At 38.7% G+C, this 15,686-nt stretch overlaps 1 protein-coding gene across 1 annotated transcript in view; it reads right to left on the bottom strand.

Annotated features, from left to right (window-relative positions):
• gria1a (glutamate receptor, ionotropic, AMPA 1a) overlaps positions 1-15,686 on the bottom strand; it is a gene marked incomplete at both ends in the record, with an annotated part of 79,696 nt that overhangs the window by 49,323 nt on the left and 14,687 nt on the right. The window contains 2 exons of the mRNA XM_079250362.1: positions 3,950-4,134; positions 8,364-8,603. Of these exons, the coding sequence (XP_079106488.1) occupies positions 3,950-4,134; positions 8,364-8,603 (425 nt within the window). The remainder of the gene's footprint in view (positions 1-3,949; positions 4,135-8,363; positions 8,604-15,686) is intronic.

The following is a 15,686-nucleotide window of genomic DNA, read 5'->3' as shown; positions in this document are numbered from 1 at the left end:
GACCAAAGTGCTGAACAAAGTTAAACTACAACAGTCATCTAAATAAAACCAAGTAGGAAACATTAATACAAGAGATGCTGAATCCAATGAAGGCGCTCTGTGTGATAGCATTTTGCTTTGTGTGTACTTTGTGCTCATTTGTTTGTGTGTTATGTGTGTCTAAAGATGCTGCGGGTCATGACAGACTGTGGCATTTGTTATTAATGATGACCCCAGCACTAGGCAAATCCTGAGGCCAAGCCTCGAGCAAGGAAAACTACAGCGATGGAGGAGACACACACAGCAGTGCAGACAACAATACACCCCAGACACACACTCATTACTGCCGCAGTGGACTGCCAAATGGAAAAGTTTTGGCTGCGAGTAGTTTTTTAATTATACATGCAAATTCTAGGAGTCATTCAGAGTTTAGCACCAAAAGAACAGGTCGCTTTCTGTCCCTGTTCAATAAGAAAAGCAAACAAAAAGCAAAAATAAAGCAGAAAAATATGTCAATGAGCCAAAAAGTCCTAAATTGCTTGTATGAGAAATGGCCTCAGGACACTGCTGGTGACATTATTGTAAGACAGTCTGTGTACAGTCTGAGATGAACTCAGGGTTAAGTTTAAAGGGCAGAACAGGAAGAGGTTTAGGCGCGTGCATGTGTGTATATGTGCTTATTCGGGTGCACAGGCAGGGCAGCGTGGAAGTGGGGAGCAGATGTTGGTGATTGATGGCAGCCGTCTGAAGGGGGAACTTCTCAGGCTCAGCTCCTGTAAACTGGTGAGAACTGATGCAATAACCTTAACTGTAGACACCAGGCCATCAATAACACTCACACTGAGCTCACACACACTCACACAGATCCGGACTATGTGTGTGGAAGTGAGTAGGTTCTTTTTTCCCCTTACAAAAAATGCACTTGAACAGAAAAAAAAAAAACACAGCTTAACTGAAAAATGATACATTATATGCTTAATATCAAGAAAGCGAAACAAATTTCACCTTGTTGACTTCTCTGCTGGATAATATTGACCTGAGAAAAGCAGCAATAAACCACTTAAACTTTTAGGTGCTTTTTAAAATGATGAGTTCTTGACTTCAGTGTCATAAAAATTAAAAAGGCATCTAATTTTAGGCTAAAACAGTTTAATTTGCTGTTGAGACAACTGTCCTTTGCTGATTTAACTAGCTGTCTCTGCGAGCTCATTAGTTAGTACGGTTTTCAGATAACTTAGACCGAAAAGGCTATGATGGTAAATAAATATGTAACCTACTATGTCTGCTTAACTGATCTATGATATTATGCAAAAAAAAAACAAAAAAAAAAAAACAACAAAACAAAACAAAACTGAATGCCCACAACAAAATATTGACAAAAACAAGAGTTTATCTTGAAACAAATATTTTAATAAATATAAATAAATAGATAAAATGAAGTGGTTTTCCGATATTAGCTGCAGTATTTTAAACACCTAAGAAAATTTTCATTCACTAATTTATTAACTTTATATTGTAATTTTAGCTTTTTTTTGTGATTGCAACACAAACAGAGAAACATTTGAGGTAGAAAATACGTAATAAACTCCTGAAGCATGTTTATGAAAAGGTCTGCATAATGCAACAGGTATTTTGATAATTTTGTGATGATTTTTGTCTTGTGATGTCAGATACTGCGCCACAATCTCAGAATAATAATAAAAAACATAAAACCTTCTTTTTATTTACATGACAATGTCACACCAAGCTAAGATAGCAGAGATGCAAGCAGTACTAACATGGTAGCACATAAATGTACAGTTACCTCCTGATGACATTAGTGAACAGTGGCTTCAAAACACATTATTCTGTACATAAATCAATACTTCAGTGATTGTAGATCTGACACCATTTTAAATGGTTCTGCACTAGACCTGATCAGATTTATCAAATGGTTAGAGTATATTTGCATGCCATAGTCATCACTTCCACACTGACAAACGGTTGTATAAAAATATACATGTCCACTGTGGTACTTATAGTTTAAGTTTTGTGTGTGTGTGTGTGTGTGTGTGTGTGTGTTTTAAACCAATTTATATATTCATTGATGTGACAGGATAAGGAGAATCCCCTGTATTTTAAAAGTACTTTGGTTTATCAGAAGCTTCTCAGGTCACGTCTCAGGTGACTCAAGTCAAGGATTTTTTCTCAAACATTTTAAGGACATCACCCTAAAATGCTCTTCATCAACTGTACATATATTTTTTATAATCCCTGCTCTGTTCTGATGTTTGTTTTCAAAGCATGTCATTTAAAAAAGAAAAAAAGGATTCATTGTGAGCAAACTGAATGAAAAAGGAGCCAATCTCCATAGAAAAACTCGAGAACTGTTGCTTTAGATCGCCTTAAATAAACAAAGCACTGGCACAGGACATGACTGAAATGGACCATTTTGCATACTGAATAGCTGTACTTCTGCTGCTTTAACCCTTCGGCCCCGCAGGCTACGCTTTGAAACGTCTTCCTGAAAAAGCATTCTCAGTTACAACTGCAGTAATCTGAAGTCAAACTAGACAGCATTGGACTTCAGGGGATAAGAGACAAGCTGAGATAAAACAAGTTTCTTATCTTCATCACCAGACCAGTGTGGGATTGAAAAAGAAATCACCATAAACAACCAAACAGGTGCTCTGGAAGGAGACTGAGACACTGACATGTAAAAAAAAACTGACTACAACAGCGAAGAAGCAAAACAGCTGCTGACGTAAATCCACATAAAGTAAAGCACACCAGGACAGCTTCTTCAGAGACCAAGATTAGTTCAGAGAGAGTTTAAAACCACTGAGTTTTCTTAAAATATACAAAAGAAAATAAGTGGTATAATATTTCTAGTTCATCTCTTCCTGCATAGATTTTGGGTTTTGGCCTGAAAAAGACTACACAAATAAAAAGTATTCCCTGAGCTCAGGTGTACACTACTTTATCACATGGAGACGTCCACAGTTTGACAGGTCTGCCTTGCTTAGTTACTGTTGCCAAGCTATTATTGGACAATCTCTGTTTGGTTGGAAGGGGTCGGTGCACAGTCAATTGTGATGCCAAGATCCTTTTCCTTTTAACAGTACAGGGGTGAGTAAGAGATGATCCTATCACAGAGGAACTGCCACCTCCAAATACCATCACTGTGTTATTTATCCTGCTTGTTCTTGATGCTGCGGCAGACAAAATACCAGGGGCAGTCATCAAGCAGCCCTCGTTTCCATTTCTAACTCTGCCTCTGTTGCTCTTCCTCCATCCTTTATTCATCTGGTAAAAATGTTTATCATCAATATATGTTATATATCTGTCAGAAATAAAAAATATTTATGTGTTTAAAGCATCTCCATCTGTGAGGGGGGTTGTGATGGTGGGGGTGGATGATGGACATCTATCGAACTCCAACTTGTCTGTTGCTAAGAGATAAGTAAGCTAACCTGGAGTTCACAGGAGATAACCAGCTAACAGAGGAAGGTGGGTTAAAGCTAAACCACGCTGTTAACCAGCTAAAAACAGCAGCTGTGCTGCACAATTGGATATTGGGTACCTGTCGATCATAAGGACACACCCCTAAATTATCCTGAATTTTGAGATGAAATTGGTTATAAATTGAGGAGTTATAAAATTATTCACTCCCCTACAGTTGTCATGAATGTAAACCTGACCTATTAAACAGAAAATGGTGTTTGTACCAGTCTGTAAACATGTTTATTTCTGCTGTGAAATTGGCCTTTTTAACATGGGAGTCTATGGGGATTTGCTTTGTTTTGGTTCCCCTTGTGGATGAGGGGTGGAACTACAACTTTTAGCACTTTTGCATAGGCTTCCCTTTTAATCTCTGGAGGTTGGCACTCGGTTTAAACATGAAATTCTGTTCATTGTTATTTCATGTGCAAAATGGCTGCATGTTGTTCCATCCTTATAAAAAAAAAAAAGCAGAGTAAATCTTTTTTACCTTTTTGAGGATGCCAGTGAGCCTCTCAGTCTCACAGTCAATAATTATCTGTCCTTCCTTCCTCTTGTCCAAATCCTGGAACACTTTCAAGAAGGAAGCCTCAGTCATGGTCTCCACGTTTACCGAGGTCACCAGCCAGTTCCGTTCTGCTGCTGTGTCCAGAACCTTCTGCAGCACTGACAAGCCTGGGCAGGAGAAGACACATGAAACACATATTTTTAGGTGTCTTTATTTGGTTAGTTATTTTTTGGAACTGAAAGAGTGTATTAATTAAACATTTGTGGGTATTTACGACTAAACTTTTAGCAAAAAATTATGAATGAAAACTTCCTACTGAAAGCAATTGACATGTTATAAGGTATTTTCAGACATAACTGCATGCAAATTAGTCTCAGAATCTAGCTTTTCATGTGTTGTCATCTAGTATGAGATGAAAAAGAAAAGATTTAAAAACCTGCAAACCAAGCGAAAGCTGCGCAGAGAACCATATTGCAACTGGTAAGCTTATCCATCAGAATCTCCCCCGTAGCTTTGGTTATAAAGGACAACTAGTGGGACAGTCTATTAAGCACACTGACACTTACAGGTGTAGTTTTGCAGCTTGCGCACCACCACGGCTAAATAATCACCACTTTCACACTCACAAATAATAAGCCAGCGCATCATCATGGGCGACGCACTTACAGCCAGCTTTGTGTCCTTTAAGCACCAATTACAGGTGGCGTTACTCAATTACACTGTCACCGCGATGCTGCTGAGACACTCGAACATCACAGAGAAGCAGACAGAGCAGCCAATGAGCTCAGGGCTTATGCTAAGACAGGAAATAAAAAGCGATTAGGGAACACATTGATCTTGAGCTCTGATTTACAATCTGACTCACTGTTGTACTCCATTGCTGGCAGACAACCAATCAGATTCCTCTCAAGCTGGCAGTCAGAGTTGTTCCACAAAGAAAAGTCATTTCAACCACAGCAAACTAGCAGCCATTATTCAAATGAGTTGCAGCAATTACAAAACTTAGAAATGTAAACTAATACACGATATGGCTTTGTTTGCTTTTCTTTGCTAAGCTGGGAAGCACCGTTAAAGCCGCCATCAGGCCTGCATGTCGTGTTTTTTTTCTTTACTTATCCAACACGGTTGTTTGCTCGTGTTCATGCGGCTCTTTCTCAAGTAAATCCGCACAAATTCACAAAGTCTCTAAATCCACAGAAACAACAACGTACACTGTCAAAAGAAGGATGAAAAACGCAGTCGTAGTGGGTGAAAGATGATTGCTTGGCCTTATTGGAATGCACACCAGCTGCTCTCCAGGCAATTCACGCTGCTTATTTGACACCAGCTCATTAAGAAAAAGAAAAGATGGATGGTGCTTTAGTTCAATAAGTGACTGAACCTAACATATACATAAATAAAAAAGAAAAAAAACTGAGAACTGTGAGTATGTAGACTGTAAGTTATGTGAAGGAGTTGGTAAAGTGTTGTGTGCGAGTTAAACTGCGATGCACTGCTTGTGTGACAGCGTTTTGTCCGCTTCATTGTTGCTAATGAGTGAATAATTGCAGTTCTTGGTGCTGACAGATTAAACAGTAGCTGTGAAAGCAATGATAGGAAGGAGTCAGCTATCTTTGAATGGAGTTCATTTCAGGTGTCGGGGAAGGTTTCAGCACCACGGACAGCGCCACCACACACTGGACACAGCTTGTTACCTTAGCTTTAATTTCTTTCAGAAAAATCAGTGTTTGTTTTTCATCTCTTATTTTTTTTAGAATTGTTTATTGTTTGTAAACTGTTTTAGAAGCAATGAAGAGTTACTTTATTGTGTTATTTATCTCTTTTGATTGTTTTATTTATTCTCTTGTTTGGTTTGTCTGATTATGTACAGCACTTTGTTTCAACTATGGAAAAAAGTTAGTTGTGTTGAGTTGAGTTGTGAATATATCATGTCTGCATTATATACTGAGATGTAAGCACACAACTTAGGAGTCGTAAGGATCCACTGAAACTATGAATTGATAAGTATCTGCAGTATTTTGTAGTAAAAATACACATCATGCAGGAATATCCGGATTATTTGCATTTCTTTGTTTAATATTATTGTTACTAACTAACAGATATGGATCTGTTTGTTAAGTGTGTTTTCTTTAATGTCTCTTTGGGTCATAAAGTAAATAAATTTTATTGTCAATCTTCTGTCTTTCCGTAACAATGAATTTCACAGTCTGAGATTCAAAAAGTAAAACTGATTCTAATTTTGAGTTAACAAATCAAAGATGTCATTTTCACACACGCACACACACACACACACACGCACACACACACACACACACACACACCCACCCACACACACACACACACACACACACACACACAGACACAAAGGTCATGTGGCAGCACCTGCGACTCAGTGAGATAAACAGGTACCTCTGGCCAGTCTCTAGGAGTCATGTTTAACTCCTAACTGGGAATCATTTTATTTATTTACTGAGAATTAAAACTTATAATTTTTTATGTGCACATGAATAATTAAGAGGGCTTCAACCATGGCCACAGATTACATGTGCATGTGAGAATAAATGTTTTTTTTTAATTTTATTTCTTAGTGACCCTAACAGGATTTTATGCATTTGGTCTCCTTGAGACTTTTTTTTAATCTAATCAATGTGACTGAACTATTAGGAGACTTTTCACTCCCTTAATGCCTCTCCTGCTTTCTTTTTCTTTAACTCACATATTAAGTACTCGCATGAAATACCTTTTTTTTTTTTTTTTTTAAGTGCTTGATGTAACCAGTATAAATTTAAAGCCAGCTGGACAGGGGGGTGGGGGGCTCTCAAGCCTGGCCAGGGTGAAAATGCTCCCTGAAAGACATCTTGGTAGAGAATAATATCATCATGGAATCTGTCTATCATACATCGGAATGCTTTTGGCCTGAGGGAAACATGGAGACCTGGGTAGCAGGCAATCATGAGTAGAGAAAATAACACTTTAGGAAACCATTTCCTGAACATTGTTTATGACGAGTTTAATGGGCTATCAACTTTATTTTCTCATTCTTGGCTTTTAGAAATAAAAAAAAAAGATTGGTAGCACATTTATCTAATTTATAAAGGGACACTCCAATGCAAGAGGAGACAGGGGGGCAGATGAAAAAATGGGGGGGTGCAGAATATTAAAAACTCCCTAACAGGCGGAAGACTGCTAATGCATGTAATATATTTTTATATCATTATCTGGCTCAGATGGTTGAGTTAAGCAGATAAAAAATATTAATATTTGTGCTGGTCATAAAGGAAGTGCCCACAAAATTAGAGAATTATCACCCTGTTCACTGACAGTATCCCACAGAAAGGAAGGACAAACCTTAAAGGATTAACTGAAAGAGCAACGCAAACAAATACTAAATAGACACAGATTCATAAATAAATACTACACAGTTTCATCACAACTACAGTAAACATGATTTTCCTTAAGGGCTTTAAATAACCCTGAGTGAGGGGTGACTTCAGTGTAGTATCCAGGCAACTAAGAACTACTCATATGGACAGGCTCCAACCCACTACTCTATCAGAGGGGCGACCCAGCACAAACACACACCTACACACACTCTTGCATATAAGCATACAGCCTGACTCTTTCAGTAGATAATAAAGAGATCTCAGAAGATAAAAATAATTTCTGGGCCAGGAGCGACCTTGTAAGCCATCCACATCAACCGAGCTCGAGACCGCGGTGAAATCTTCACAGTTGCCGAAAGACGCAGCGTTCAAAGCTTTCTTCAGCTTGCCAAGTCCTCTCACATAAGTCAAACCCAGGAGCAAATGAAAGCTCAACCCATTCTGCACATCTGCATCCGCTAAAAGCACACATGTGCACGTATATAAATGCATTAGTGGGTGCATTTTGTGCGTCCAAAAGCTTGCCTGCCAAGTGCTTTGGCGGCTGTACTCCAAAACACACAACACCTGGAACAGATGGCATGGCAGAAGGTAAAGCTTTTTGCTTATAGAGGAGAAGGATGACAGGTGTTCTACTTCATTTTTGTCTGCCTATGCAGGAGGGTCATTAAAGTGGTTTAACTTTAACGCGTCCATTTTTTTTCCACTACAAAAGGACTGTAGCAACGTAGGTTGCTGCTCAGGACTGCTCAATAAAAGGCCTAATCTTTTCTTTTTTTTTTCCTTTGTGTGATTTATCTGGCAGTCATAGCAGGTCAGTGTTTCTTTTTGCGCTCTCTGTTTGCACAAAGAACACTGCTGTTGCCATGGCGATATGACGACCATCACAACAAACGTTACAGAGGATAAAATGCATGCACACGCAAAGTGTTCCCGCTCACTTCAGTGGCACATTCTTTTGTATTGTGCAGAGTATGAAAAGAAACTGAGTGGATGGCAGCTGAGTTTCCTACCTGAGTCAGAACTGTACATGTAAACAAACTTGGTCCATCCATAGTGGTCGATGACTCCCACCAAAGCGTCCTGAAGCTCCGGCCTCAGCTGGATGACGAACTGGTTGGCTGTCTCGATGGGAAAGGACGGCGTAACAAAGCAGACGTGCAGTGCTCCGCAGAAGGACATGAGCATGTTGACGGTCTTTCTGTCATACAGGCCAATGATGGCATACACACCTTTAGAGAACTGGGAGCAAACTGCAGAGAAAAAAAAAAGAAAACATGGAGCAGAGATAAGCAAGCGAGCTCTAAATGCGACATCCTGAGTAATATCAGAGTAGAAAGCGTTTAATAGTGAAAAGTCTTTGATTTTCAGAAATTTCACATAAAAAACAAGCAAACAAACTTAAAGGGTTTTAGTGGTTAGAATTTAAAGTAAAAGATTTAAAAGCATGAACTCATAACTTTCAGAAAGCCCCTGCAATTTGCAGTTTTTGTATTAAAAACTTGTGTACAGATGTACACCACTCCAGTCGAACAATGATGCTAATGCCTCACGTGCACAAGATACAGAACATTTCAGAAGAATCCAAAAGGAGCCGTTCTGCAGAACTGGATACATGCATTAAAATTTAAACTTGTATACAGAAACCATGTTTGGACTGTTTACTATGCACAAAACATATTTATTAAGGAAAAATATAAACATATCCTTGAGACCATATGAATAGATTTTGAGAAGTTTAAGCTTCATTTGGTAAAATTGGAAAGGAAAAAAGGAAATGTGACACTACATTTATTAGAATATAATAGTATTTTTTTTTTTTTTAGATTAGCTGATGAACTTTATTTTATTTAGTTGTAGGTGCTATAAATTATCTGCTGTGGTCTAAAGGAACTGAAAGACTTTTCAGGGATTATTCTGTTTTTAAGTCATAAAATTGACTCATATGCAGCTTTAGGGTTCGAATGGCTGATCAGTTCCACAAAAGACTGCATTTATTGTTTGCCTGTAAAGCGGCATTCTCTCGCTCTGATGATGTCTGTGTGTGGCATAATGTGGGCTTTAATCTGATTGTAAAACCATTTCTTATTTGACCTCTGCAGGTGTTTTCTTCTGGTTAGTGTTTGCATGACAGAGACAACAGACAGAACTAATTTAATTTTCTCTATTTCATCAGCGAGTGTTCGAATGCAAAGCTTCTTCCTGGTTATTGCTTTTATTGTTTCAGGATATTTGTAACAGAAAACCCCATGCGCACAAATAGCTATTAAAACCAGAAATGCGCATGTCTGCCAAAGTTGTAGTCATGAAACTGTATGCAGTTTCTGCTTGATGTTTCATGGTTCACTTCTAAAGGATAACACCTCAAGCTGCATGGAGCACATGGGACAGCACACTTTTTTTTTTTTTATTTAACCTTTATTTAACCAAAAATCCCCTACCGAGATTGAGAACTTTTTTTGGAAGGGAATGATACACCAAGATAGGTAGCAGCAAGATACGCTAACAGCACAGTAAAATCTAGTTTTTGAAGAAAAATATCTTGAGAAAACTTCCATGCCACAACAGCAAATGGAGGATGATGACACCAAATAATACAGGATAAGGAAGGGAGGATCTGCAGGAGAGGATGAACAATCTAGTATGTAGACTCCATCGAAATGAGAGCAGAGCAGTTATATGTTATGTATACATGCTAAAATGCTCATTTAGGAAGTGATTTTTCTGACTCTTACGCTGCTTTTCCTTATTTCACATCCAGAAACATAAGCAGTGAAGAAAACTAAGAAAATACACTTCAGATGAATCAATAATGGAAACTTGGGTTTGAATTAAAATGCACTGAGCAACCAAACTAAAATGAAATCACTGAAATAAACTATTGATGTTGTGAACAAATGGATTAGAAAAAGACCGGAGAGTGATGTCACTCGTCAGACTTTCTGAAGTCTTCCAATTAAAATCATGTTTATGCACCACCAGTGTGTGTGTTTTGCCATCAGTGGAGGAGTAGAAGGCAGGTTAGGAGTACGGAAGTTAATCAATGCATCCCCAGGGTTCCATTGACATTTCACTGGCAGCAGGAGGTGGTTTCCATCTTTCATTTGCTCCCCCTCCCACCATCTCACCATTTTCCTCCAACTCATTGTCTGTTTGTCACCCCAGCTTCCTTCACAGCCTGCTATCTTGAAATAGCAAATTAATGCTAACAGCCGTGTTTTTGGAAGGTATATCCTCTCAATAGAACATGATATCTTTACACTTGCAGGTCTGGCTTGGGCTATTTTCTGCTAAGGCGATGGGTGAGCCTCACTTATCTTAGTATTTGCCAAACAGATTGAAGTCGCTGCCTGTATCCGCGCAAAGGCCAGCCTGCTGCCCAGAGAGCCGAGGGAAAGACAGAGAGAGGATGGCCCGAACCCAAAACGCCTAACCTGTCACAGACCTGCACCCTCCGGGCAGGCACGTGTGTGTGACGGAGATAGAGGGAGGAAGAAGGGAGAAAAAAAAACAGCACTATCACATAAAAATACATGCCCACACACATATAAACACACATGCACATATGCAGCCTAGAGAGCTCCAAAAGCCTGGTGACTCACCCTACTTAAAGCAAGCCCTGAAATAGACATTTTGCACCTCACCACTGACTCAGTAACAGAACTATCTTTCCTTCATGGTCTGCACACGCTCTTGCTCGTAAATGGACGCCTTGGTTTTTTTTTTTTGGTTTTTTTTTACCTCTCAGCTACAGCTCTCCACAAGCATGCATTACAATTTTCTAGGACCAATTTCAGAGGTGTCCTCTGCAGTCTGCCTGGATGAAAGGTAATGAGAGCTTGTTTGACTTTTTGTGCAGTGTCCCATTAATCTGCCCCACAGGAAGTTACCATTTCTCACTGAACATGACTCATTTTTCATACCTGCAAAGGAAATAAAATTCACAACAAAAACAAAACAACAACAAAAAAAAGAGAGATAGAAACATGAAGCCATGTGGCACAGACCTCTTACTCCAAGTTGGCAGGAAAACCATGTGTCCCCCTAACGCCACATGAGCATGACACAGATCATTAGTGAAACCCAGCAGTCCCAGTTCAGATAGCAGCATACAGCAGAGGCAGAGTGAGAAAGTTTGGATGTGAGCGGCTTGTTAGTGCTGCTCCACATGTGCAACGACATCCGAGTCAGGGCTGAGAGACCTCCAGTGATCTTGAAAACCCCGGCAACACCTGTCCTCCCTGGCACTCTGTGTCGCCTCACCACAGTTACAGCTGCCATTGTGGCAAGGCTGAGGTTACCCGGGCAACGGTCTGTTTCTCTGGCAGGGATTACAGGCTCACACTTGCTGAAGGACTTTGGGAAGATGGGGAGGGAATTGTGAGCATTTGGACTTTTTTGTCATAATTAGGCTGCCCCTCAAGGAATTAGCAAATTTGTAAAACTGACTTAGCTTTTCAAATTCCTTGGATACTTTCTGAAATAATGGAAGATCTGCCGTCCAGCTCCGCTGCATATTCATTTACTCAAAACAAGTAAGGGATAATACCCATTTAGTATTTTCCACTATTGTATTTAGAGGGGAGAGGACGAACCGGAGGCTAGACTTTGATTGTTCCCTTTTAAAAGCCATTTATCCTCGTTTTGGTTCCTGTTTGTGGTTACACAAATAAGCTTTAGCTTTTTGCTGGGCCTCAGCTGTTTGCTTACAGTTTAACTCTAATTAAGCAACAAGGCAAGAGAAAAAGAAAGAATTCTCTCTGCTCAGGGTTAGGCAATAAAATCTTTCTGCATCTGCATGGACAGCCAAGACACCTCACCTGAACTGTCTTCTTTAAGCTTTCAGAACTTTTTCTGTGCATGAACGAAAAGTTCATTTGCATTCGTTGTGGCCAAAGTGTTACGGGTTTCAGAAGAAAAAAGATGGATAAAAAACTAATCCAAAAGGGACTGATACTCAGACAACAGGAGGAGCTGTCAGAAACAACTCAAGTCTTCCCTGTTCTATATTTCCTGTGCCCAGCAGCTGTTCCTCTGCTTAGCATGAGCCAAATATCAAACGACAGACGTGTCTGTGCCGGCTGCACAAAGAGGGCATGTTTGTGACAGTTGCTACTGAATCTAAATTTATGAATGATGGGACTGCTACCGGTGGTGGTGGGAGCAGGGGTGGGTTTCCTTCATACTGGTCATAAATATTTAACTATCAAATTTAAGTTTGACTTGACAATTAAATAAAATATTACATCAAAACAGGATTTTCCTTCACGAAACAAAAAACAACCTAAATATTTGACAGATTTTTGTGAATAAAACAAAAACTAATCTATTAATAATTTACATATACATTAATATTTGCTAGATATCTGGCAAAGACAAACATTTCAAGGTGTCCTTGAACATGCTACCTGCCTCCCAGCTGCTCCACATGAGCTGCTCGCTAACTTGTAAGTGTATCTAACTGCAGTATTATAGAGCTGTTTCATTGTGTGGGTGTATGTGTTTCTCTTTTCAATAGCATGCTTTTAAAAAAAATAGATAAATAAATGAAAAAGAAATCAGTGCAATCACTAAATTTAATTGTACCAAGTGCACTCGCCACTTTATTTTCAGGGGTTCACAAGAATCAATACCAGAATGGTCTGATAGCAGGAGTGTAGTGCATTTCACTTTTTACTTTGCAGTGATAAAATGCTAAATTCTTTTCCCCGTATAGACATTCTCAACATTTTATGCCTCCACATGCTGTACCCCCTGCAACACAAACACTAAAAGAAGCATTTTTGTTTCCTCGCACCAGCATGCTTCTATACTGTGCAACATAAGGTCAGAAATACAGAGGAAATTTCGTCTCTGCAGGATGCTGAGTTCTGCTGGAGGGAGTGTACTGATTGGAGGGTTCAAGCTCAGTCATCCTGAAAGATCTTTTTTTGTGATAGAGCCTTTCTGCAAAGGTCCGACCTGCCAAGCGAGTCCATAAAATAGGACACCTGATTTAGGTTGCTTATCTCACCTGCTGATCCAACCGTATACAATTCTATGTTCTGCATGTTATTTGTTGAACAGCGCAAACAAAACCTGCTTTCCCATGGTATAAAATCATGTATTTTTCCTCAGGACGTAGCTGGACAAAGACTGGGAACAATGAGATGCTAAAGCCAGCTGTGCTTTCCTCCACTTCTCCATAACCCTGTGTGTGTATTTGTACACAACCTTCACTGAGCATCAATCCTACTTCTATGCACAGGTTTAATACCTAACCAATGTCACCTTCACACCACTAAACCACAGCTTTCACACAAACAGTGATATCTAAGGAGGTTAAATCTGCGTTCTTTTCAACACTTTCACAAAAGAGGCGAATAAATCTACACAATTTATAAAACAAAATTGCTAAAACGATGACTTATTAGTGTTTTTTTTTAAGCCATCTTGCTCTGAATGTGCAGGGATAAATACACTTTAATCATATACTTTAATCATAGCATATAACAATAATGGTGCATTATAAAAGTGTAAAAACTGCATATCTGTCCCTTTTCAATGAGGGAGACATGATATTTAGGTTCAGCATTACTAACAACAAAAGAGAGTGTTAGTGTTTGTGCATGAAGTCCAAAAACTCCACTGAGCTTCAAATATACATAATTAACTCACTTTGACAATCACCAAAGCAGGCTAGAAAGTGAAAAATATATAACCTGCAACTAACTTTATTTGAATAGTCAACTAATCTGTAAATAATTTTTTAGATTAGTCTATTAGTCTATTAGTCACGATTATTTCTGTCACGCCCACCATCTGTGCTTCCAGTTAACGCAGCTCTTTTTACAGGCTCCAGTATGTTTTACCCCACTCTCTTCATTTGCATCATTTGAATGCCAGTCAGTCACAACATAATGTATTTTAGTAAATTAGCTGAATGACTCCTGAACCAGTTGAATATTCGATTTAAGCTTCACAGCTTACTACTATTTTTTTTAAACATCCCAACCTAGCAATAGTGTCATATCCGAGCTATAAAGAATTTGCCTCAAAAGGAAAACAAAAAATATATATATTTTAGCATCTTAATTTTCATAGAATTCCATTGACATGATTATTTACTTCTTGAAAAAGCCTGTTTTGTAATCCTTTAAATCCTTTAAAATCCTTTAAAATCTTTAAAGGATTTAAAAAAATTCCTGAATCCAAATGGTAATGTGGATCACCACCAAAATTAAATCACTTCTTCCTTTTTACATTTCCAACAACTCCTGAAAATTTCATGAAAATCTATCCATAACTTTTTGAGTTATCTTGAACACAAACAAACAAACGCCGGTAAAAATATAACCTCTTTGGCAGAGGTAACAACGGCACATCACTACTCGTTAATGCTAACTTTGCCATCCAGAATGACTCTGAGGTGCTTTCGTTTTAGATGCTCATGCATGACTTGTGGTACTTTGCATCATTTCCTTGGTGTTTAGAGTTCTTATACTGTCTGAAAAGCTGTGGTTGGTAAATGGCATTAAGTTGCCTAGTGCAGTGTTTTATTAGCAAAGCCGTTGCGACGCGTTGACAATGAAATTACGCGTTAATGAATTTTCAATGTCGACACTGTAAATCAAATTGTTGCAGTCTTAATGTAGTGACATAACATTTAAACTGGTTATGTTCACTATTGGTCTTGTTTTGTTAAATATGTCTTAGTGTTAGCTGTCGTAATCTGTGTGCAAAATAGGCTACACATTGCGGCTGAAGTGTCTTTATACTGCATGAGGAACTGGTTTTCATGTAGGTCTTGGCTTGACAAGGCCTCCACCTTTTTATTTAAATCTATTTTGTGTATTTCCAATATTTAGGTTTAGGTTTTTTGTCTATATGTAGGCAGATGAATATAAACAGAATAAATCAGATTTACTGCTATAGATGCACAAAGATATCTGATCATTGGGGAAATATCTAGGTGTGACAATGTGATTTCTCTGACTCAGAAATGATGCATATTACTGATAAAGCATATCATCATCATCATCATCATCATTATGTTGTTTACATGATCACTTCAGGCTCAACATTGGCAGGTTCAATTAACAGGAGAGAGGTTGTCACAAGATGGCGCGATTGTCTCAACACTCAGCTCAATCTTTTAAGGTACAGCATGCACCAAAAATCAAAGGTCAGTGATTAAAATGAACTTTTACTGTCTTAGAATCAGCCTTTCATATTTACTCATTATAGGTACAAATACATGGAAGCTCCTGCTAGTTTTACTACGGTGTCTCTGAATTGACAAAAAACTCTAAAACTGCAGTACCAGCTTTGTTTCATAGGTGCTAGAGCGCCATTCT

This window comes from Telmatherina bonti (assembly GCF_933228915.1).
Source record: "Telmatherina bonti genome assembly, chromosome: 12".
NCBI classification, from domain to species: domain Eukaryota; kingdom Metazoa; phylum Chordata; class Actinopteri; order Atheriniformes; family Telmatherinidae; genus Telmatherina; species Telmatherina bonti.
This window is presented reverse-complemented; position numbering and strand designations above follow the sequence as displayed.